This window comes from Pristis pectinata, chromosome 11 (assembly GCF_009764475.1).
Source record: "Pristis pectinata isolate sPriPec2 chromosome 11, sPriPec2.1.pri, whole genome shotgun sequence".
NCBI lineage: Eukaryota > Metazoa > Chordata > Chondrichthyes > Rhinopristiformes > Pristidae > Pristis > Pristis pectinata.
The window spans coordinates 10,496,743-10,523,583 of record NC_067415.1 but is presented as its reverse complement, the minus strand read 5'-3'; the positions used below and the strand labels follow the sequence as shown (position 1 = coordinate 10,523,583).

The 26,841-nt window shown below is 41.4% G+C and overlaps 1 protein-coding gene across 1 annotated transcript in view; it reads right to left on the bottom strand.

The window, feature by feature from the left end:
- Window positions 1-26,841, bottom strand: part of dhrsx (dehydrogenase/reductase (SDR family) X-linked) — a 204,489-nt gene that overhangs the window by 84,296 nt on the left and 93,352 nt on the right. Inside the window, exon 4 of the mRNA XM_052026158.1 lies at window positions 17,978-18,079. Coding sequence (XP_051882118.1) covers window positions 17,978-18,079 — 102 coding nt within the window. The remainder of the gene's footprint in view (window positions 1-17,977; window positions 18,080-26,841) is intronic.

Genomic DNA, 26,841 nt, shown 5'->3' with positions numbered 1-26,841 from the left:
GCAGAATGTTATAGACTGGCCTGCACTAATGTCAGGAAGATACAAATTTATGAAAGATAGAAGTAAAATCTTGCGTTTATCCGGCAGCTCTTCCAATGCCTCCAAGCACTTTAGAGCCAATGAAATATTTTTCAAATGTAATGGTGTTGTAATGTAGGAAACGAGGCAACCAAGTTGCTTGCAACCCAGCAAGATGATAAATGACACTTGGGAAAATATCCCCTGCTCATCTACAAATAGTGTCATGGATCTTTAAAGTGAACGCAAGAGAGAAAAAAAATTAACATATCATCCAAAAGACAGCAGCTGCAACAGAGCAGCACACCCTCAGCACTGCATTTGAGTATCGGCATTAATTACATGTTCAAACCTTTTGACCCAAGTCCATGAAGTCTGGCTCCGAGGTGAGAATGCTGCCTTACCAAACTACAGACACTGCAGTTAACCTCATAGACACAGAGTTAAAATATCACAGACTTATGCGGCATGGTAGCGTAGCAGTTAGCGCAATGCTATTACAGTGCCAGCGATCGGGGTTCGATTCCTGTCACTGTCTGTAAGGAGTTTGTACGTTCTCCTGTGTCTGTGTGGGTTTCCTCCAGGTGCTCCGGTTTCTTCCCACATTCCAAAGATGTACGGGTAGGTTAGTTTGGGTTTAAAAAATGGGTGGCGCAGACTCGTTGGGCCGGAAGGGCCCATTACCACGCTGTAAATAAAATATAAAAAAAGAAACAGACCCTTTAGCCCACCATGTCCATGCCGATATAATGTACCCATCTATACTAATCCCCTTTACCAGCACTTGGTCTGTAGCCTTCTAGTCTTGCCCTTAAGAAAGAAGCAGAAAATGTCACTCAAGCGAACATAACAGTTCATGCGCCAAGAACCATCAGTCATAAATTCAGATTCTGACATGCACCTAATTCTTTTTATACAGTAAAGGGAGGTGGGCATCACTAACAAGGCCAATATTCATTGGTCATCCCCATCTGCACTTGAGTAGAAGTGAAGCTACTCCCCACTTATTGACTAGAGAATAACAGGAGTTAGACACAGCAACAATGAGTCCACTAATCTGTGGTCCAGATACAAAAATACTGCTTTATTGACATACAGATTCACCAATTCAGCAATGAACTCAGAAAGGGACATTAAACCATCTATGTGGCTTCAAGTGACTCTAATCCCATTCCATGTGATTAATACCTCTGGGGAATCATGGACAATAACGTTGCGATCCATTATGACCTCATCACAGTTTGCCAGAAAGTCTACGCATGTGAGGAAGATGGGAAGAACTTGGCCATGGTATGCCACAGACCCTGTGGTACCATACGTGCAAGAACTCACTCATGGATGAAAGGTAGGCTTTTATAATGGACCAGAGAATGGGTGATGTTTACAGAACTGCAGGGAACCTCACCTTCAATCACCTTTTATTCTTCACATCCATTCACCCACTCTCTTACCTTCTGACCACTTACCAGTATGTCCCACTAAAAAATACACATACATTCTTTGGACTTTTGAAGAATGAGAAGTGATCTGCTTGAAAGATGCAAGATTCTCAGGGGCAGTTGGTGAGACCACACTTTGGGTACAAGCAAACAGTGTGGGTCTCCTTATTTGATGAGGGATATAGTTCAGAATCAGAAGCAGATTTATTATCACTGACATACAATGTGAAATTTGTTGTTTTGTGGCAGCAGTACAGTTCAAAGACATAAAAATGTACAAATTACAAAAATAAACAAATAGTGCAAAAAAAAGGAATAATGAGGTATTCATGGATCGCTCAGAAATTTGATGGCGGAGGGGAAGAAGCTGTTCCTGAATCGTTGAGTTTTGGGCTTCTCCCTATACCTTCTCCTGATGGTAGCAACGAGAAGAGGGCGTGTCCTGGATGGTGAGGGTCCTTAGAGAAGATTCACTAGGTGGTTTCCAAAGATTATGGGGTTGTCTCCTGAGGATAGGTTGAGCCCATGATCTGACTGAGACACAAAAAGTTGTGAGGGGTTTTGACAGGGTAGATGCTGAAAATATATTTTTCCTTGTTAGGGAATCTAAAATGAGGCAGCATAGTTTCAGAAAAATGGGTCTCACCTCTAGAAGACAGAGCTGAGGAGGAATTTCTTTTCTCAGACAGTCGTGAATCTTTGGAATGCTCTAACCCTGAGAGTTTTGGAAGTTGTCATTAAATGTTCAAAGTTGAGATAGACAGCTTTTTTAAAATGGGGCAGTCAAGGGTTAAAGACAACAGGTAAGGAAATGGAGCTAAGGCCAAGATGAGATCAGTCATGATCCTACTGAATAGTAAAGCAGGCTTGAGGAGCCAAACGCCTGAACATAGAACATAGAACAGTACAGCACAGGAACAGGCCCTTCGGCCCAAGATGTTGTGCCAAAATAATTAAGTTAATGACGCCTCACTACGTTAATCCCTTCTGCATGCACATGGTCCACATCCCTCCATTCCCTACACACTCATGTACCTTTCTAAGAGCCTCCTAAACACCTCTGATGTACCTGCCTCCACCACCACCCCTGGTGGTGCATTCCAGTCACCCATGACTCTCTATGTAAGAAAACTTGTCCCACATGTCTCCTTTGAACTTTCCCCCTCTCACCTTACATGCATGCCCTCTAGTATTAGACATTTTGACCCTGGGAAAAGATACCGGCTACCTATCTCATAATTTTATAAACCTCTATCAGGTCTCCTCTCTGCCTCCACTGACCCAGAGAAAACAATCCAACTTTGTCCAACCTCTCCCTATAATCCAGGCAGCATCCTGGGAAAGCTCTTCCGCACCCTCTCCACAGCCTCCGCATCCTTCCTATAATAGGGTGACCAGAATTGAATGCAGTAGTCCAGATGCGGCCTAACCAGACTGATTCCTGCTCTTGTTTCTTATGTTCTTGCAATATAAACACAAAACTTCCTTTCTTTAAGATGACGACATAAAAATATCATTAGCAGTTTGCATTCATTGCAAAATGCCTATATCACTTTGAAGTAATTCACATCTTGCCCTGTGCATCACAGATTAAACAATCTGACATAGCAAAAGCGAAAATTGCTTTGGTGTTAGGAGTGTCAAGATGAAAGTGACGTGGGGCTTCAATGAATAAGATTTTGGAGCAGATTAATGCGATTATGGAATTGAAGGCAGATTACTATAATTTATAACTGGAATGAGATAATGAGGACAAGCTGACTCTGTGTTTATTAAACAGCGCTGCAAATTAATCAGTAATTCTACTTAATTTCTCATGGTAAATTAAATTTATGACATTTTCTGCACAGACTTACACTAACAAGAATTCTACAACAGGGACTGTAATACAACAACCAGGAGCACAGGGTGAGGAGGTGATTGACAGGCTCCTGCCTGAGCTGCAAGATGAGAACGTTTATTGAAACTACACGTGTTGTCTCCCGCAATGAGCAAGCCATAGTTCAAAGACTGCCAGCTTTTTGATCAGCAGAGGGGCTGGAGACGACAGTCCCACGCTGTGTCCAATGACTGCACTTAAATGAAACGGCAGACTGCTATACCGAGAAGTACGAGGTAACTTTTTTATATTAAGCGGAGGTGGCGGTATGGGAAGCTCTGAGATCATGATGAAAACTCCTTTCTATCTTTATTTTATGTGATATTCCTGTAAATCTGATCTTTTTACCTTTTGGAAAGAAACTGTTTCCTAAGGAAGAAAGGGGTGAGGCACCTCACAGGGGAACCTTGGTTGTGATCTTAATTATTCTGTGGCAAGTCTTTTGGGCGGAGCCTGACTAATGCAAAAGCAACCGCAGGCAGCTAGAGTTAAGCATTCAATGACCCAGAGTCATACAGCGTAGAAGTAAGCCCTTCAGCCCATCATGATCATGCCAGCCATCAAGTACCCATCTATCTCATTTACCAGCATTTGATTTATAGCCTTTTATACCCTGGTGACTCAGTGCTCACCTAGATACTTCTTAAATGTTATGGGAGTATCTGTCTACATCATCCACTCAGGGAGTGCATTCCAGATTCCAACCCTCCTGTGTGTTCCTCCAAAGTACTAACTCAGATCCTCTCTACACTTCTTAGACTTTACCCTAAACTTACACCCTCAAGTTTCAGATACCTCCGCTATGCCCCTCATCATTTTGGATATCTCCATCAGTCCCCCACTCAGCCTCCTCCACTCCAAGGAAAACAAACTCAGCCTATCCAGTCTCTCCTCATAACTGAAACGCTCACAATCTAGTCTTGAATGAGTTATATCTTTCTCAATGCATATAATGCAACACAAATGAATCCATTGCCTGTTTTAAGTTGGCTTCTCTGTGACACATTTCCAGGATGACACTTTACCAGGATGTTGCCTGGATTGGAGAGCATGTCTTATGAGGATAGGTTGGGCTTTTCTCTTTGGAGAGGAGGATGAGAGGTGACTTGACAGAGGTGTACAAGATGATAAGAGGCATAGATCGAGTGGACAGTCAGACCTTTTCCCAGGGCGACAATGGCTAACACGAGGGGTCATAATTTTAAGGTGATTGGAGGAAGCTATAAGGGGGATGTCAGGGGTAAGTTTTTTTTTACACAGAAAGTGGTGAGTGCGTGGAACGCATTACCTGCAGAGGTTGTGGGGGCAGATACAGTAGGGACATTTAAGAGACTCTTAGATAGACACATGAATGATAGAGAAATGGGGGGCTATGTGGGAGGGAAGGGCTAGATAGACCTTAGAGTAGAATAAAATGTTGGCACAACATTGTGGGCCAAAGGGCCTGTACTGTGCTGTAATATTCTATGTTCTATGGATTTCTCCATGTGACAGCTGTTCAAAATGTGATTCTTTCATTGGGGCGTTGAATGCCATGAATGGGCACATGACAATATCTGTAGGGTGATTCTTGCATTCTTTGTCCTTGCATACTTTTACCCATTTTCCATTTCTTGAGTTCTTATGGGAATCAAGGAATATGGGGATAGGGGAAAGTAGGTAAGTATTAAAACTGCCATGATCATAAATGGCAGAGCAGGCTTAAGGGACTGCACAGCTGCTTCTATTCCTTGTATTTAAGCTCAACATTTTTTAATTCTTTCATGGAATATAGGCATTAATGGCAGCCTTTATTGCCCACCAACATAAATTATTTCAGAAGGCAAATCAGAGCTAACCACGTTGATGGATTTGGAGGTATACTGTATATAGGACCAGACCTAGGTAAGTAAATTCCTTTCCCTGAATAACATTAGCAAACCAGTTGGGGTTTATATGACTATCCAGCACAGTCACCATTACTGGCACTAGCTTTTTGTTTATTCCAGATTTACTTAATTGACTGAAAGTTTCCCATATCTGGTTTCCATCTATTAGAGTATCCTCACAGGTAAGCAGACATACTCCTTCCATCTGATATGCTTCCACCTAGCCCATCTCAGGTGAGGTAATTAATAAGGAGCATAGGGAATTCCTTCCTAGGGTCCAGATAAACACTGTGAGTGAAAGTGAAAATGAAAATTAAGGAGCCCTGGAGGGATGAAACCAAGAGAGTTATCCTTAATGATTGAATAAATGAATTTTATCTGCCTCCACAGTTTTCACATTACTTCTCAGCAGATGCCAAAAAGTTGGTTTTATAAAATAGCCTCTTAGATTACATGTATACAATGCAAATGGGTGGCTCAGACTCCAGAAATGCTTCAGTTAACCAGTTGAGTGCCTCTCACAGATATTCCGCCTGGCAAAACTATTGACGGACTTTGAATTTCTGATGTTCATAAACATTGAAAAATGTTTAAAAATGATTAAAAGATAGCTATGCTACTAGAATATTAAATTGGTAAATTGGTTTATTATTGTCACATGTACCGAGGTACAGTGAAAAACTTTGATTTGCATGCCATCCAGACAGATCATTTCATCACATCAGTGCGTTGAGGTAGTACAAGGAAAAACAATAAAAGAATGCGGGATAAAGTGTTACCATTACAGAGAAAGTAGAGTGCACCTTTGCACTAAAACGTACAAAATTCAAAACATTAATTATTTGGAAATAAATAATTAAAATGCATAAAAAGCATGACAAAGCTTAAAAGCAATTAAATACAGTTAAATTAATTAATTAAAAAAATAAATAAATGTCCTGGAACCTGCCCTTGGACAGGCACATGGATAGGAAGATCTCAGAGGGATATGGGCAAAACGTGGGTAAATGGGACTAGCAATGATGGCATCGACCAGTTGGGCCGAAGGGCCTGTTTCTGTACTGTATGATTCTATGACTCTTCTCCTTGCAGCGATTCCTCTCTATTGAAATGAAAGGAGCCAGCATTCGTTTTAACCTGCCAAAGATTCACAGTCCAGATCCCTGAGAGCTATTGCTGGGAAACTCTGGAAGTTGATGGTCCGGCGCAGGACACTACGTGGAGTCCAATTGGAGTGAGGGCAACAAGGACCTCTCAGGAATTTCAGAACTTCCACGCCTGCACAAAAGGCCCTCAGAAGATATTCTGATTGCCAATCTAACTCTCTCTGCAACCTGACCCAGCAAGACAAGGGGAGCAGCTGCATGTGATTGACACCACCTCAATGCAGCAGGCACATGGGAATGGCACCACCTCAATGTCATTTTACCAACCTCAGAGAGCAACGTTAAAAGCAAAATAATATGGATGTTGGTAATTCTGTTGATAATTCTGGAACTCCATTACAGAAAGGATGTGGAGGCAATGGAAAGGATGCAGAAGAGGTTTACCGGGATGCTGCCTAGATTAGAGGGTAAGAACTATACGGAGAGGTTGGACAAGCTTGGGTTGTTTTCTCTAGAGCGTGGGAGGCTGAGGGGAGACCTGATAGAGGTTTTCAAAATTATGAGAGGCATAGATAGGGTAGACAGTCAGAATCGTTTTCCCAGAGTAGAAGTGTCAAATACTAGAGGACATGCATTTAAGGTGAGGGGGGAAAGTTTAAGGAGGTACTCTCTCCACAGAAGCTGCCTTCCCTGTTAAATATTTTCAGCATTTTCTGTTTTAATTTCAGGTTTCCAGCATCTGCCATTTCCTGCTTGCTAACATTCTCACAAATCTTCTCCAAATCCTTCTGTGGTGATCAGAAACATAAACAGTACTTGAGCTGGGCTTCCTTTTTGTGTTGTTTGCAGTTCCAACATAACCTCACTGTTGTTAGACTCTGCTAAAGGAAGGCAGTTGAATGTCTTTTAAAACCACATTTTCTATCTCTCCTGCTGCTGTTTAAGATTTATGAACGTAAAATCCAAGCCCCCTCTGTTCCACAACACCATTCAGTTTCCCTTCATTTACAGTGCACTATCTTGTCCTACACCATCTCCCCAAATGCAGTACCCCAATGTCCTCTGGACTGAATTCCACTGACCACTTTTCTACCCACCTGACCAGACCATCAATATTCTTCTGCAGTCTAAAGCTTTTCTCTTTGATGTCGACCACACTGCAAATGTTTGTATCCTTTAAAAATTTCTTTATAGGCTGCTCATATTTCAGTCTAAAATATGGCCCTTTCATTCCAGCCCAAGAATGAAAGGGTTAACGCATGATTAATGTTTGATAGCTCTGGGCCTGTACTCACTGGGGGATCTCACTGAAACCTGCCGAATATTGAAAGGCCTGGATAGAGTGGACATGGAGAGGATGTTTCCAGTAGTGGGAGAGTCTAGGACCAGAGGGCACAGCCTCAGAATAGAAGGATGTCCCTTTAGAATAGAGATGAGGAGGAATTTCTTAAGCCAGAGGGTGGTGAATCTGTGGAATTCATTGCTACAAAGGGCTGTGGAGGCCAAGTCATTGGGTATATTTAAAACAGAGGTTGATAGATTATTGATTAGTACGGGCGTCAAAGGTTACGGGGAGAAAGTCGGAGAATGGGGATGAGAGGGAAAAGTAAATCAGCCATGATCGAATGGTGGAACAGACTCGATTGGCCAAATGGACTAATTCTGCTCCTATGTCTTATGGTCGTGTGCTCTAAATCAAACGCAAATACTACAAAAAGCAAAAGACTGAGTACTGAGTCCTGTGGACCCCAATGGAAAGAGACTCACATTAACCATCATGTTTTGCTTCCTGCTGCTGAACCAATTATGGATCCATTTTGCCACTCTCCCATGTTGGATCTTGCCAAAAGCCTTTCTAAAATCCACGTAGACCACGTTAAACATATTGTCTACATCAACACTCTGTTACCTCTTCAAGAAGTTCAATCAAGTTACACAGGAATGACTTTCCTTCAGCTAATCCATGCAAGATGTCTGAAGCTAGAGGACACAGGTTTAGAAAAAGGGGTAGGAGGTTTAGAGGGGATCTGAGGAAGAAGACTTTCACCCAGAGCATGGCTGAAACCTAGAATACACTGCCTGAGCCAGGCACGCTCACAACATTTAAAGATCATCTACCTAAGACCTTAAATCGCCAAGGCATAGAAGACTACGGAGCAAGTGATGTACATGTAGTATAAATGGGACACCAGTCCTCATTGAAGGGATGGCGGTGGAAAGGTTGAGCAGCTTCTAGTTCCTGGGTATCAACATCTTGGAGGATTTATCCTGGGCCCAATACATTGATGCAACCATGAAGAAGGCGCATCAATGTCTTTACTTTCTTACAAGTTTAAGGAGATTCAGCATGTCATTGAAGACTCTGACAAACCTTTACAGATGTACAGTGGAAAGCATCATGGCCTGGTATAGAAACTCCAATGCACAGGAACGCAAGAGGCTACAGAGAGTGGTGGACTCAGCCAGTTCCATCACGTGTACAGCTCTCCCCACCATCAGGGACCCCTACTATCCAGGCCATGCCCTCCTCTCGATGCTGCTTTCAGGCAGGAGGTACAGGAGCTTGAAGACCCACACCTCAGAGTTCAACAACAGTTTCTTCCCCACTGCCACCAGGTTCTTGAACTGACCTGAAAACCCCTAACACTACCTTCAACTATATTTCTTTTTTCTCTCTCTTAACTTGCACTGATGTTATGTTTATTTTAGTTTATTTTGACGGGTAAGCTATGTATAATTTATGTTAATTTAAGTTTATGTTAACTTATGTTTGCCATGTTTGTCACGTACTGGTGCTGCAAAAAGCTAATTTTCATGGCATTTATACCCTGGGTATAGATGACAATAAACTTAAACTTAATGGTAGGCATGGGCATCGTGGGCCGACGGGCCTGTTCCTGTGCACTATGAGTTTATGACTATGACGTTCTTCCTCAGAATTGATTTCAATAAATTGCCCACCACTAGTTAAACTAATTGGCCTGTAACTTACTTGGTTTATCTCTTCCTTCCTCTTCAAATAATGGTACATTTTTAGCAGTCCACCAATCATTTGATGCCATTCTAACCAGCAGTAATTGAAAAATAATGGTCAGCGTCTCCACAATTTCCTCTCGTTTCTTTTAACAGCTTAGGTCATATTTCATCTAAACCTGACTATCTTGATTTCCCCTAATACATACTCTTACTATGCTTAAGCCACCCAGTACTTCATAGAAAATGCTGGAGATTCTCAGCAAGTCAGAGGGCATCTGTGAAGAGACAACTAACATTTCAGGCCTTTGGCAGTTTTACAGTCTGATACATTAACTCTGCTCCTCTCTCCACACATGCTGCCTGACCCACTGAGTATTTACACGTTTTCTGACTCTATTGTCAAAATTAAATGTTTGAACACATTTTTGTGAAAAATTCTGGAACTACTTTTTTAGGTTTATAGTTTTGCAGTACACAGACAACCTTCAGAACAATGACTGGAGCCAAACAGAACTTAAATAACCAGGTGTTTCCATAAAGGACCTTCTATCAGACAGATACATGATCATATCACAAAGCTCTATTTAACCCACTTTCTCAAATTTATTTACTTTATTGCTGGAATAAAAATCATGCTAATTTGTTACCTACCTTGTTCAGGGTACAAGGGCAAATGGGGAAAAGGCACACTGGTCCAGGAGAGAAGTGTTGGGACTCAAGCACATGATTAGGTAAAGAGGAACAGGAGCAAGCTATTTATCCTCTTGAACATCTCACCATTAATTCTGTCAACCTGTCTTGGTTTTGGTATCCATTAACATCTGTTGCTAACAAAATCTATCAGTTTTGCTTTTAAAATGTTCAATTGATCTCTTGCCACAAGCTACAGTTCATTAAAAATCTATCATTAGATAGACATCGGTTTCTCTAACCAATTATGTCTCTCATTATTATTTTGAGAACCTCCCAATTACTGAGTTTATCCCTATAACTTTCTTTGAGCAGGCAACGTAGTATTTGTAATTTTCCAGCCCTTAGACATCACTCTAAATCTGCAGATATTTGGAAGATTAGGGCATCTGCAAGTTCCCTCAGCCTCCTAGGTCAGAAATCCACGGTGCAGTTAGCCTTTCTAGTACCTAATATTCATGACTTTTTAGCCAGTTCACGAAGTGTAGTGGTTAGCGTAACACTACTACAGCACCAGTGACCCGGGTTCAATTCCCACCGCTGTCTGTAAGGAGTTTGTACATTCTCCCCGTGTCTGCGTGGGTTTCCTCCAGGTGCTCTCGTTTCCTTCTACATTCCAAAGACGTATGGGGTAGGAAGTTGTGGGCATGCTATGTTGGCGCCGGAAGCGTGACGACACTTGCAGGCAGCACTCTACACAAAAAGATGCATTTCACTGTGTGTTTCAATGTACATGTGACTAATAAAGATATCTTATATCTTTTCTTACATCTTCCTTTACTGAGAGTCCAGCAGCAACTAGACGGTGGACAAACTTAGGTTGTTTTCTCTGGAGTGTCGGAGGCTGAGGGGAGACCTGATGGGAGTTTATAAAATTATGAGGGGCATAGATAGGGTAGACATTCAGAATCTTTTTCCCAGGGTAGAAATGTCAAATACTAGGGGACATGCATTTAAGGTGAGAGGGGGAAAGTTAAAAGAGGTGTGTGGGGCAAGTTATTTTTTACACAGAGAGTGGTAGGTGCCTGGAATGGGCTACCAAGGGTAGTGATGAATGCAGGTACAATATTTGTGTTTAAGAGGCTGTTAGATAGACACATCAATATGCAGGGAGTGGAAGGATATGGATCAAGTGCAGGCAAAAGAGATTAGTTTAATTTGGCATCGTGTTCAGCACATACATCATGGGCTGAAGGGCCTGTTCCTGTGCTGTTCTGTAAAAAGACAAAGGGAAAAAGAACTTCTTCTTTATCAAGACTGATGTAATGTACTCAGCCATGCCCTCTGTCTCCATGAGGAGATTTCCACGTTGGACTCTGATTGGTCCCACATCCCTGCTTGCAATTTTATTTTGCTTATGGACTATATTTGGGCACACATTCTCAATGCAACCATTCCTTAATAAAGGATAACGGTAAACTTCCTCTATTGATTGGGTGAGTAAATAAGGGAGGTGAAGTCCAAGCAAGGTGCACACTGTTAACACAAGAGTCACAGGAGATATCGGGAAGCACATTGTTACACACCGGAAATAAGGAACTATTAAATGTTTGCTTCCATTGACACTAATCACATTCATGCTTAATTCACAGCAATGGATTGGTGAGCAAAAAAAAACTGCTGGAGGAACTCAGCAGATCAGGCAGCATCTGTTGAGGAAAATGGACAGTTGATGTTTCGGGTAGAGACCCTTCACCAATCCAGATGAAGGGTCTTGACTCGAAACGTTGACTGTCCATTTTCCTCTACAGATGCTGCCTGACCTGCTGAGTCCCTCCAGCAATTTGTTTTTTGCTCCCGATTCCAGCATCTGCAGTCTCTTGTGTCTCCAATATATTGGTGAGGCCTGGAAGAGAAGAACTCTCCATATTGTTAACATCTCTCAGCTTGATGAAGCCTAACAGTCATGAGAATAAAATTAACATTCATCATTTATAAACTTGGTACAATTTAGATTACCACAACATGGCCTTTTATTTCCAGCAGTAATAAAATGCCACACCATAAATCAATGCACTTAATTTTTGTTTGATTTCTCTATATTGACCACATCTACTATCTGATTGTAATGAATTTTCCCACAAAGGCATACTCTTCCATAAGTACCAACTAAAGCCGTCAGCTTTTAAATTTAAACCTAAGATTGATAGATTTGGGTAACCAAAGGTATTAAGGGTCATGGGGAAATGATGCACATATACAGTTAGATAAAAGGTTAAGTATAATTTCCCTGATTAGGTACAAGGAGCTAAATAGATACAAGGTACAAGGAGGCAAATGTTGTTCCTTTGTTTAAGAAAGGGAGTAGGGATAACCCTGGGAATTACAGACCAGTCAGTCTTACTTCAGTGGTGGGCAAATTACTGGAAAAGATTCTTAGAGACAGGATTTATGGGCATTTGGAGAAGCATAGGCTGATTAGGGACAGCCAGCATGGCTTTGTGAGGGGCAGGTCGTGCCTCACGAGCCTCATTGATTTCTTTGAGGATGTGTCAAAGCATATTGATGAAGGCAGAGCAGTGGATGTGGTGTACATGGATTTTAGTAAGGCATTTTATAAGGTTCCTCATGGAAGACTCATTCAGAAAGTCAGGAGGCATGGGATCCAGGGAAACTTGGCTGTGTGGATTCAGAATTGGTTCACCCATAGAAGACAGAGGGTGGTGGTAGATGGAGCGTATTCTGCCTGGACGTCGGTGACCAGTGGTGTTCCGCAGGAATCTGTTCTGGGACCCCTGCTCTTTGATTTTTATCAATGACTTGGATGAGGGTGTGGAAGGGTGGGTTAGTAAGTTTGCTGATGATACAAAGGTTGGTGATGTTGTGGATAGTGTAGAAGGTTGCCGTAGATTACAACAGAATATTGATAGAATGCAGACCTGGGCTGAGAAGTGGCAGATGGAGTTCAACCCAGATAAGTGTGAAGTGATACACCTCGGGAGATTGAATTTGAAGGCAGAATAAGTTAATGGCAGGACTCTTAGCAGTGTGGAGGAACAGAGGGATCTTGGGGTCCACATCCATAGATCCCTCAAGGTTGCCATGCAGGTTGATAGGGTTGTTAAGAAGGCGTATGGTGTGTTGGACTTCATTAGTTGGGGTATTGAGTTCAAGAGCCGCGAGGTGATGTTGCAGCTCTATAGAACTCTGGTTAGACCATACTTGGAGTATTGTGTTCAGTTCTGGTCACCTCATTATAGGAAGGATGTGGAAGCTTTAGAGAGGGTGCAGAGGATATTTACCAGGATGCTGCCCGGGTTGGAGAGCATGTCTTATGAGGATAGTTGAGTGAGCTATGGCTTTTCTCTATGGAGAGGAGGAGGATGAGAGGAGACTTGATAGAGGTGTACAAAATGATAAGAGGCATAGATCGAGTGGACAGTCAGAGAATTTTTCCCAGGGCGACAATGGTTAACACAAGGGGACATAATCTTAAGGTGATTGGAGGAAGGTATAAGGGGGATGCCAGGGGTAAGTTTTTCACACAGAGAGTGGTGGGTGCATGGAACGCACTGCCGGCAGAGTTGGTGAGGCAGGTACATTAGGGACATTTAGGAGTCTCTTAGATAAACACATGAATGATAGAGAAATAGGGGGTTATGTGGGAGAGAAGGGTTAGATTGATATTACAGCAGGATAAAATGTCAGCACAACATTCTGGGCCAAAGGGCCTGTACTGTGCTGTAATGTTCTATGTTCTATGTAAATAACCTATTCATGTTTCAACGTTCAGTTTCATATTCAGATATTCAAGACTCAAACTTGCACCAGAAAAATTATGGAATAATGCTGATCTTTCATCTTGAAAGCTGTCACTAAATAAATAATTCAATGGGATTGACATGGTTTTGTAAAGTGGGGTTAGCAGTGAACGGAACAGGCTTCAGAATTATTTGCTTTGGGAGTATTCCAATGACGTGGATCCAAAACATTAATTTATTTTCAGATAGATCCACTGAAAATAGGGTCTGACAGCAACTCAAGTACATGAATATGTGTGAACACAGGTCTCAGTCCCATTGCTGGGTTGTTGACAATTAAATGCTTTGGGATTGGGAACTCATGAAAGGTGATTTCAACTCCGTCTACCCATTAAAAAAAGATGACACAAGTGTAATTAAAATCAAGATACCTGATCGTTCCTAATCCACCACAATTTATACTGGGATATCCCGCAGTGCAGCCTGAATCTGTGCCCTTGACCACTCATCCTCGCTGCACTTTGCATCATCAGGTTTCACAAACCCTCTCCACTTATTGCCCTATCACAAGGATCCCACTCCCAGGGATCCCATACCTTGGCACCCATTTCCCAATGCAACAGGCAGCAACAACACTCACCTCCTGTCAAATCTTACCAACTGCCCATCCTTTCATACTTCAGGACTAACCTCCCAAAGCTTCAGAAATATTTTTCAAACAGTGAAGTCCTTTGTCTTTCACAGGTGAATCCATTTTGTGCACAGGAAGATGCTACAAACATTGATGATCTCAATCACCAATTAATCTCATGATAAAATTATGAGAGGCACAGGTAGAGTAGACAGCTGGTATCTTTTTCCCAGGGTCAAAATGTCTAACACTAGAGAGCATACATTTAAGGTGACAGGGGGAAGGTTCAAAGGAGATGTGCAGGGCAAGTTTTTTTTTTACACAGAGAGTGGTGGGTGTCTGGAATGTGCTGCCAGGCATGGTGGTGGAGCTAAATACAATAGAGGCATTTAAGAGGCTCTTAGGTAGGCAGATGAATGTGCAGAGAATGGAGGGATATGGACCAGGTGGCAGATGAATGTGCAGAGAATGGAGGGATATGGACCATGTGCAGGCAGAAGGGATTAGGTGTCATTAGCTTCAGTAGTTCGGAACAACATCATGGGCTGAAGGCCCTGTTCCTTTGCTGTACTGTTCTATGTTGCTCTGGCTGAGGGAGGAAGATTGGCTGAGATCATGGGAATTTTTTTTTAAACTCTCCAATGGAATATTTAGAATCCATGAGAACAGCTAGACTAGACTTGGGCTCAATTTCCCTTCTGAAGAACAACTCTGACAACACCAGTTCATCGGGTATCAGCGTCCATTTGACTGCCTCTGATTTCACTCTCCCTTCATTATCCATCAGGTTAGAATCATAAAATGAAACCAAAGAGTCCAGAAAAAAGTAAAATGGGTACAGTAGCATAATGATTAACTTAGTTCAGTATTATTCAGAAGCTTCGATGATCAGAGATTAATTTGAATAACATCATGACAGCTGAGGAATTTAAATTTATGCAATTAAAGTAATCTGAAATTTAAAAAAAGGAAATTTCAAAAATAGTGATCACAAAACTACCAGATTGCTAGAAAAACCTTTCTAGTTAATTCATGTTATCATGGGAAGGAAATTTTCCATTTTTACTGGATCTGGATCATATGTGACTCCAGACTAACAAATGACTCAACACTCTAAACTGCCTTCCGATATTTCCTGATGAGTAATCAGGGATGGTTGGTAAATGTCAATCTTGCCAGTGATGTCCATCAATAAATGAATTAAAAATTCAGCCTGTCCTGCTTCTTCCAAAGATCTGCCCTTTTAGTCTCACATCCTACTCACTGAGTAGAGTCACAGAGTCACACAGCAGGGAAAAAGGCCCTTCGGCCCAACTGGTCCATGCTGACCAAGATTCCCATCTAAGCTCTTTGGCCCATATCCCTCTAAACCTGTCCTGTCCATGTACCTGTCAAGAGTATCTTTTAAATGGTGTTAATGTACCTGCCTCAACCATTTCCTCTGGCAGCTCATTCCATGTACTGACCACCCTCTGGGTGAAAAAGTTGCCCCTCAGGTTCCTATTAAATCTCTCCCCTCTCACCTTAAACCTTTGCCCTCTAGTTCTTGATTCCCCAACCCCATGAAAAAGACTGCATATTCACCCTATCTATGCCCCTCATAATTTTATACCCCTCTATATGGTCACCCCTTATTTTCCTACTCTCCAATGAATAAAATCCCAATATAAGATAAGATGTTTATTTATTAGTCACATGTACATTGAAACACATAGTGAAATGCATCTTTTGCGTGGAGTGTTCTGGGGGCAGCCCGCAAGTGTTGACACACTTCCGGCACCAACATAGCATGCCCACAACTTCCTAACCCGTACGTCTTTGGAATGTGGGAGGAAACCGGAGCACCCGGAGGAAACCCACGCAGTCGCAGGGACAACATACAAACTCCTTACAGACAGCAGCTGGAATTGAACCCGGCTGGCTCTCAACTTCTCTCCATAATTCAGTCCCGACAACAGCCTCATAAATCTCCTATTCACTCTTTCCAGCTTAATGGCATCTTTCTTATAGCAGGGAGACAAAAACTGAACACAATATTCCAAATGCTGCCTCACCAGCTCACCCTTGCTCCATTTATAGAGTGTTTGATGTGCACCTGATGTGCAGAGCTGCCATCCAAGGAGCTGATTAGTTCTTTTTCAGACTGTATGAATGGCCACCCTCTGTGCTGTAAATTTCAATGATTCTGTGATTAAGAAAAGCAATTTTCTTTTGATTATTACCATTGAATCTGTTTCAACAACTTTTCAGGCTACGCATTACAGGTCAGGACAATCAAATACCAATGTGAGTAACACTATTCTTCTCTTCATTCCACAGATGCTGGTTGGTTTCACTTGGCCTCCTTTCTACTTAAGAACTGATTTTCTTTCAAATCCGATTCTCTCCATGAAGCTTAATTTTTAATTTCATTTTTTGTATCCCGGTTATCTCATTTCTATTCTCTCTGATTTTCATTCCTCCAACAATCCTGGCACCAGTTTCAAAATAAATGAAGAAATAGACACGGATAATCACACCACCGTGTCGGCAATGAACCAAAGCACAGAAAATAAACACGCAACGGAGGGAGTATGTGTGCGATTCTGCTCAGCACATTACAGGAAAGATAGCAGGAAGAAAGAGTTATGCTGTGCAATTACATTCGAATAAATGATGCAACCTGGCTAGTACTGCAGTTCCCATATTATGCTAAATGCATGATCCAGATACTTTCAAAGATTAGTATGGTGCGGGAGCAAGCAGATTAATCGCCAGGACTCTTGAAACCATGAGCTACCAACCTCTAGCACTTGAATGTTGTTTCCTTATACGATGAGATGGACTCTGACCTCATGGTCTACCTTGTTGTGACCTTGCACCTTATAGCACTGTACTTTCTCTGTAGCTGTGACACTTTGTACTGTTACTGTTTTTACCTGTACTACCTCAATGCACTCTGTACTACCTCAATGTAACTGCACTGTGTAGTGAACTAACCTGTACGAACGGTATGCAAGACTAGTTTTTCACTGTACCTCGGTACAAGTGACAATAATAAACCAATACCAATGCCAATACCAATACCGTTATGAGGAGAGATTGAATAGGCTGGTTTGCTTCTCTTGGACTCGAGAATGCTGAGGTGGAGGGGGAAGGTGGGGGGGATGTGTGGAGGGTTTTGATTGAGGAAATCGAAATTATGAGGGGCATAGGCAGGGTAAGTTACGGTATAAATTGGGGGTTGTTATAGCAGATTCAATAGTAACGATCAAAAGGAAATTGCTTATAATGCCATAGAATCATTAAGATTTACAACACAGGAACCATTCCTCTTAGCAGAGATGTCTATAACCAGAGGGCAATAGTTTGAAAGGAAAAGAAGGTTTAAAGGGGACTTGAAAAATAAGGTTTTATCCCAAGAGATGGTTGAAGTCTAGAACAGACTGTCTGGGGGAGGAGGGGGGTGGGGGGAGGTAGATATTCTCATAACATTTAAGTATTTAGATAAGAATTTGAAACGCCATGACACTGAAGGTTATGGCACAGTGCTAGAAAACAGAATTAGTATAGAGCTTCTGAAAACCTCTAGGTCCAAGCTTTTGGTCACATCAAGATGGGTACTTGATGGTCAGCATGGACACAGTGTTGTATGACTCTATAACTCCACAAAGATAATTTACAACTCACCATTATTCACCAAAACATGAAGTGAAAGGTTCTTCGCTTTGAAATGCTCCACAAATTGTCGTATAGACTGCAATGAAGCCAGTTCTAGGTACATAAACTCCACTGTGAATAAAAAGACAAAGAAAATTTTATTTGTGCCATTAAAATCTTGCTGTTAATGAGTCTCTTTAACATATACCGAAAATTCCTCACAGCAATGTACTTGATCTCTGTGTTTCACAGGTGTTTCCAAAGACTAGAGACACTGTCATTAAACCTATGGTTAAACAAAGGTCTTTCTGTGCTTGGATAGTGGGGCAAATGTTTGCATTATCCTCCAATATTTGAGTAAATACTTTGACATAAAGAGATAGTTCAATAATTAAAGCCAGCAGGTGCTTGGGATTACAACGACTTACATTTAGGTATATGTCCATTTTGGTAATTGGTTTACTATAGTCACATGTACTGAGATACAGTGAAAAGCTTTTGTTTGCATGCCATCCACACAGATTGTTCCACACATAAGTACATTAAGGTAGCACAAAAGGAAAAGCAACAACAGAATGCAGTATATCGTGTTATAGTTACAGTGAAAGTAGAGTGCAGATAGTCAAATAAGGTGCAAGAACCATTAAGAGGTAAATATAGAGATCAAGAGTTCATCTTTATTGTACAAGAAGTCCATTCAAGAGTCTTGTAGGACAATGATTTTTTAATTATTTTCACCTCAAAATTCTGGGAAGTTAGAAAGATAGAGCTTTGTAAAAAAAAGATAAAAGGGAGCTAGAAACACAATGTGACCTGCTATCCTGCCTCGCTCATTCATCACCATTCCTTCATCGTTGCTGGTCCAAAATTGTAGGTATCCCTACTTGACCGAACTGTGAAAGTAACTTCGCCATAAGGACCTCGACAGTTCAAGAGCAAATAAATACTGGTCTCCAGCAGTGACACCTACATAGTATGAGTGAGCATTTTATGTGGCAATCAGTGTATAATGAGGAAAGGTTGTTCAAGACAAGCTGGAGTTTAGAAGAATGAGAAGGGATTTGGTTGAAACAACTCGAGGCATCTTGACAGGCTGGATATGGAGAAGATGTTTCCTCTTGTGAAAGAATGTCGAACTTGGTGCCACTGTTTAAGTGCTAGCTTCAACTCCTTTACCAAGCCAGTGGATTAAGTCGCCAGTTCAGTTTAAGATTCCATGTTGGTGGTCTCGATGACTCTTTAGCTCCTAAAGCATGTGTACTGTCTTGCCATCAAAATCTTCAAGTGAGTGCTAATAGGGCAAATCATCTGACTCGACTGCAGGATGATTCTCCTCTAGACTGGTAAGCACAATACATGACTTCTGTTACTTGGCTGTAATGGATGAGATTTCCATCTTAAAATTGAGTTCAACGAGTTCAGACAACCAGCAATTCTGGCATTTCTTTTTCAGATTTCTGGCATTCACATTATATTTCCTTTTTTATATTAATGATAATGATTCTGCTTTACATACAAACATATGAATCAGGAGTAGGAGTAGGCCGCCCTACCCTCGATCCTGCTCTGCCATTCAATAAGATTGTAGCTGATTGGTCTCAAATGGGCAAGCCTTTATTTTTAAACAATAGCACCAAATTCTAAATTCTTTCACAAGAGAAAACACCTTCTCCATATCCAGCCTGTTATGATGTCTCAAGATGATTGAATCAATTCCTGTTTTTATTTATACATGAAGGATATGGGTCAAAAATTTGTGTTAATTTCTGTTAAAATCATGGATTTAGCAAGAGTTCCTTTGCTCTTGGAGCTGGCAAGAACAGTCACAAAACTTTGTTTAGGGCATCAAAAAAGGAATTTTCTCTCAGCTGTAAAGGAAGAAAAATCACACTTACACTAATAGTTACAACACAGAAGGCGGCCATTTGGCCCATCTCCTGAATGATGGTGGTTATGCTCCACAGGAGCCATGCAGCATCTTTTACAAACAAAGATCCCGAAAATACTTACAGCTATTCAAATACTTTGTAGATATGACTATCTAATAAGAAACATGACTGGTTCTTAAAAAAAAAAGCAATGATGTTAATGTAAAGGTGAGATTTTTTAAAAATATTTTGTTGGTTGAGTGATTAATATTGGCCATGACATCAAGGAGAATTGCCTTGCTCTTCTTTCTTGGGATCTAATGCATCCCATTGGGAGGCTGACTATCATCATTTCAGACAGTATATTCAGATGTTAAAGGTTCACGAAGTAGAAAATAAACAATTCCCTTCAACTCTCCCTTGCAGTTTTTGCCTGAGAGCTTAAATTATCCTCTGATTACCAATTCTCTAGCAGTGGGAACTGCTTCATTTAGCTTTCTCTAGCCCAAGGAGAACAATCCCAGTTCCTCTGGTCTCCACATATGACTGAACACCCTCACGATCAAGACCATCAAATACCCTCTGCACCAATATCATACACAGAATTGCTAAAAATCATAAACATTACACTCCTGATAAGACCATTGGTTGTGCTGATATCCTGAGAGCTTGAGCATTATTTTAGCATGCTGCTTCTGTTAGATCCTCTCTGACATTCACCTGGGATTTTGTCTCTTTGCTGGTGATTTCCATTAGCAATAGTTGAGCACTGAATTTAGTGTGGCTCTGAAGCACCTCAATATTGAAATGAATTTCAACAATGCTCGAACAAACTGGTACCAATACATCAAAAGGATATAGTGACAAGTACAGTAATCTTTGAAGTGGCACATACCACTTGCTTGCATCGGATTTTAGTATTCAGCATGGTTGCAGGCAGTCTTCTGAAACATTTGCACCTCTAACAAATTATAAAATCTGTAATTATAGCAAAGAACGTATTGTAAAGTGAATATGGAAAGCTTCGAATTAATCTCTCCTCGAGGTAACGTAACAGAAAAATAACTGAAATGCGCAAACCAGAGGGTTTGGTACACTCAAGGTAAAAGGATAATTGACTTGTTAAATTATACCTGACAAAGTGTATTAAACAGTTCCAGTCCCATAATTTGGAAATTACTTTGCGTGCAGAAGGAGATAAGAAGTTGTAGAATTAAATAAAATGCAGAATGAGAAAAGATGGAGTGAGATGACAATTTATGAAAGCTTCTGCCCACAAGTCTCATCATTAACAATTCAAGTCTTAGCAACTGTTTACCTTTGATCAAAAAATCCCAATAACTCAGTAAGTTTAAAGCTTGTTTCAATTCTCCAACTAAAATGTGGGCAAAGTTTTTGCAATCTATATTTGAGGAAGAGAAGGATTTGGCTGCAGCTAACACAAACAAATGAAACTTGAGACAAGTTGTTAAAATCTCCCTGGAAGTATTCTGCAATGGTAGCAGATACCTAATAATCCATCTTCAAAGTTTCCCCTCAGAAGCAAAAAAGTTTTAACCAAAATCATCTTCTTTAATTTCTCATTATTTTAACTTTTTCTTGTTAACACCTGTAGGGCTACAGATCCACGTGAAGACTGGTTACTTGGTCAAAGTGCCTTTCAAAATCAATAGTAGCAAAACTTGTGTTTTCAACATGAATACACTCAATATGGTGGCACAGTTGTCATGTTACTAGAATGGAAACCAGAGACCTAGCTTATTTGAATATCACCATGGCAATTGGAAAATTTAGATCCAAGTAAACAAATATGGAATTTTTAAAAAGTATTGGTATTGGTTTACTATTGTCACTTGTACTGAGGTACTTGTCACTTGTACTTGCATACCGATCATACAGGTCAATTCATTACATAGTGCAGTTACATTGAGTTAGTACAGAGTGCATTGAGGTAGTACAGGTAAAAACAATAACAGTACAGAGTAAAGTGTCATAGCTACAGAGCAAGTGCAGTACAGGTAGACAATAAGGTGCAAGGTCACAACAAGGTAGATTGTGAGGTCAAGAGTCCATCTCATCGTATGAGGGAACCGTTCAATAGTCTTATTACAGTGGGATAGAAGCTGTCCTTGAGCCTGGTGGTACGTGCCTCAGGCTCCTGCATCTTCTGCCCCGGGTGGGTGGGGTCTTTGATTATGCTGGCTGCTTCGCCAAAGCAGCGAGAGGTAAAGACAGAGTCCATGGAGGGGAGGCTGGCTTCCGTGGTGCGCTGGGCTGTGTCCACAACTCTCTGCAGTTTCTTGCGGTTCTGGGCAGACAGTTCCCATACCAAGCCGTGTTGCATCCAGATAGGATGCTTTCAATGGTGCATCGATAAAAGTTGGTGAGTGTTTCTTTAGCCTCCTGAGGAAGTAGAGGCGCTGGTGAGCTTTGAAACAACAGGATTATTATATATCAATGTGCTTTAAGGAAGGAAATCTGTCATCCTTATCAAGTGTCACCTGCATTGGACTCAACCACCCACTACCCTAGACCCCGCCAGTGCAGTTGGCTCTTAATTGCCTCCTCCAATTTGGGAGTAACTTGGGAAGGACAATAAATGCTAGCACTGTCAGCAATGTCTACATCCTGTAAAGGCATAGCAAATGTGAGAGGAAAGTATACAGTAAATGGCAGGACACTTAGGAGCGTTGAGCATTGAGGTGAAAGTCCACAACTCCCTGAAAGTGGATAAGGTAGTAGAGAGTGCGTACGTCATGCTTGCCTTCTTCGATTGTGGCACTGAGTATAAGAGCTGGCAAGTCACTTTGCAGCTGTATAAAACTTTGTTTAGGCCACATTTGGCGTACTGTGTGCAGTTCTGATTGCTGCATTACAGGAAGGATGTGGGGATTTTGGAGGGGTTGAAGAGGAGGTTCACCGGGATTAGACAGCGTTAGCAATAATGAGACCTTGGATAAACTTGGGTAGTTTTCTCTGCAGTGTCGGAAGCTGAGGGGGTGACCTGATAGAAGTTCATAAAATTATGAGAAGCAAGGACAAGGCAGGTTGTCAGTCTTTTTCCCAGGGCAGATGTCAAATACAAGAGGGCATGTCTTTAAATTGAGGGGGAAAGTTTAAAGGAGATGTGCAAGGCATGCTTTTTTTTCCCCCACATAGAAAGTGGTAGGTATCTGGAACACGTTAGGGGAAGTGGTGGAAGGAGATACAATAGCATAGTTTAAGAGGTATTTGGACAGGCACATGAACACTTTGGGAATGTCAGGATACAGATCATGTGCAGACAGATGGGATTAGATCAAATTGGCATCATGGTCAGCATGGGCATTGTGGGACAAAGGACCTGTTCTATGTTCGATGTAATGCCTGGCCCTAGTGCTGAGAGATTAAGATTAAAAGATTAATGGCTAGTATATGAAGGAAAAGGCATATTACTTAACAACAAATCTTTTTCACCTGTATTCACAATGCTGCAGCATCCTTCTTAAGCAGTTCAAATCCAGGATAATACATTACAATTAAGTCCACAAGCATTAGACAAAACCCCTTAATATGTCCCTGCAGTAAAACACTAGCTTTAATCTTAAATGTTACAATTCATCCTTGTCACAATGTGGGAGCATTTGAAAAAGACAAGTATTATATCAATCCTAATTTAGACTTGAAGAATTTAGGATGCATTGCTGTGTGAAATGTGGTTAAAATTGTCTCAATTAAAAAGAAAGACTTCCATTTATAAAACACTTATCACTACCTGCACTAACTGCAACACTACGTTGTGCTTGTGCATTCAGTTTGCTTCTTACTACCTCAATATAATTATGTATGGCATGATCTAACTGGATGGCACGCAAAACAAAAGCTTTTCACTGCATCTCAGTACATGTGACAAAAGTAAACCAATATCAATATATCCTTGTGAGGACATCTCAAATTTCCAAACAGAGAAAATACAGTTGAAGTGAAGCTCGATCACAAAATAGTGCCAAGAGATATTTACCTCCTTCCTAGGTGGTTGACAGAAACTCGGATAATATCATTCAGCCTCTGCAACTGTACACTGGAATGCAAGCTTGAGAGCATCTTGAGTGGGGATTGAACCCAGAACCCGGACATTGGTCAATTCTGAATTTGCTGAGACAATGGGGCCACGGAAGAGGTAGGAACATTCCAAATATTCCCCTAGTAATGTTTTAATAGGAATTTCTTGCTTTCCATGATGACTCTTAGAGGAATCATAGCCAATATAGTTTACAGTACAGCATATCTTAATAACTGGTACTTCAGAAATCCTTCATATAATTTGCTCTTTTCTGGTAACTGTGTTCCATATCAGAACATATAATAGTAGAGTCCCATGGTAAGTTTATCCTGTCTAGTTTTGGATGTTGCTGCTGGTGGTCATTATGGTGATACCTCGAGTCCTTTCTAGTTACCATCTACAACATACTCTTCTGTTCTTAGTCACGAAATCATCGTGAGATACAGCACACAAGCAGAGTCCATGCCAGCCATCAAGCTTCATCTCAGCCTTACACCAATGATATGGATGAGAGAACAGAACGTGATATTTCTCAGTTTGCCAATGATGTGAAACTGAGTGGGATTGTGAGTTGTGAGGAGGATGCAAAAAGACTTCAAGGTAATTTATACAAGTAGAGTGAGTGGGCAAACACATGGCAGATGCAGCATATTGTGGATAAATGTGAAATTATCCACTTTGGTAGGAAAACCAGGAAGGCAGAGTATTATGTAAATGGTAATAGATTAGGAAATGTTGATACACAAGGGATCTGGGTGTCCTTGGATACCAACCACTAGGGTATAGCAAACAGTAAAGGCAGCAAATGGTATGTCGGCCTTTGTTGCAATGGGTTTTGGGTATGGCAGCAAGGATAACTTCAATTATACTAGGTGTTGGTGAGGCCACAGAGCCACAGAATTATACAGCAGAGTCAGGCCCTTCGGCCCACCACGTCCATGCTGACCACTGAGTACCTTCTCCGGTAATCTCATTTACCAGCATTAGGTGCAGAGCCCACTATGCCTTGGCGATTCAAGCATTCATCCAGATTGCTTCTTAAATGTTGTGAGAGTACCTATCTCCATCACCTTGTCAGGCACAACTGGAGCACTGAGTGAAGTTTTGGTCCTCTTATATAAGTATATACTTGCTAAAGAGGGACTGCAACAAAGGTACACCAGACTGATTACTGGGATGTTGGGACTGTTGAATGAGGAGAGATCAAGTCAACCATGCTGGTATAATTGAGAAGAATGAGAGGATATAACATTTAAATGTACAAAATTCTGACAGGTTCTTGAAAGTCTGGATGCAAGGAGGATGTTTCCGCTGGCTCAGATGGAGGTCTAGAATGAGGGATCATTGTCTCAGGATCTGAGGAAAGACATTAGAATTGTGATGAGGCAAAATTTCTTCGCTCAGGGAATGGTGAACCTATGGAATTCTTTACCACTGAAGGTCATTGAGGATAAGTTGTTGAATGTATTTAAGAAGGAGCTAGATGGAGTTCTAGACATAAAAAGCTTCAAGGGATATGGAAAGAAAGCAGGAATATGATAGCCATGTAGAAAATTTCCAAGATTGTAATGAATGGTGGAGCATGCTTGAAGTGGAAAATGGCCTACTTTTACTCCCATCTTTCCCTGTTTCTATGTCCTAAATGGCTAACCCCTGACTCTGAGACTGTGATCCCTGGTTCCAGACTCCTCAACGAAGGGGAATATCCATCTGGTCGAGCCCAGTAAGAATTTTGTAAATTTCATAAATTTCATTGAAATCTCCTCTCATTCGCACAGTTCAGCACATCACGGAAACCAGCCTCCCCTCCATAGACTCTGTCTATGCTTCTCGCTACCTCGGTAAAGCAGACCCCACCCACCCGGACATTCTTTCTTCACCCCCCCCCCCCCCCCCCATCGGGCAGAAGATACAAAAGTCTGAAAGCACATACCACCAGGCTCGAGGACAGTTCCTATCCCGCTGTTATAAGACTATTGAACAGTTCCCTACTACATTAAGATGGACTCTCGACTTCACAATCTACCTCGTTATGACTTTGCACCTTATTGTCTACCTGCACTGCACTTTCTCTGTAACTGTAACACTTTATTCTGCATTCTGTTATTGTTTTACTTTGTACTATCTCAATGCATTGTTGTAATGAACGGTATGCAAGACAAGTTTTTCACTGTACCTCGGTACATGTGACAGAAATAAACCAATAAACCAGTTTCATTCTGGACAACACACGACTGGTCTACTCAATCCCTGTTCATGCAAACAAACCACCATGGCTGGAAATAATCCAGTGAATGGCAACTGCACTCCCTCAATGGCAAATGGATCCTTTTTTTAAGGAGAGACCAAAACCATATGCAATATTCCAGGTCTCCCCAAGACCCAGTATCTTGATTTCTGCACACAACTGCTAGCTGCATCTGCATGCTTCCTTTCAGTGACCTGTGCACAAGGACACCAAGGTCCCTTTGAATATCAACATCACCCAATCCTCACCATAGAAACCATAGAAAACTACAGCACAGAAAACAGGCCATTTGGCCCTTCCAGTCTGTGCCAAAACATTATTCTGCTAGTCCCATTTACCTGCCCCCAGCCCATACCCCTCCAGACCTCCCTCGTCCATGTATCTATCCAATTTACTCTTAAAAGTTAAGATCGAGCCCACATTTACCACATCAGATGGCAACCCATTCCACACTCCCACCACTCTTTGAGTGAAGAAGTTCCCTCTAATGTTCCCCCTAAACCTTTCCCCTTTCACCCTAACACCACGTCCTCTCATACTTATCTCTCCTAATCTAGGTGGAAAGAACCTACTTGCCTTAACTCTGTCTATGCCCCTTATCATTTTGTAAACCTCTATCATATCTCCCCTCATTCTTCTCCGCTCCAAGGAATAAAGTCCTAACATGCTCAGTCTTTCCCTGTAACTCAACTCCTGAAGACCCGGCAACATTCTTGTAAATCTCCTCTGCACTCTT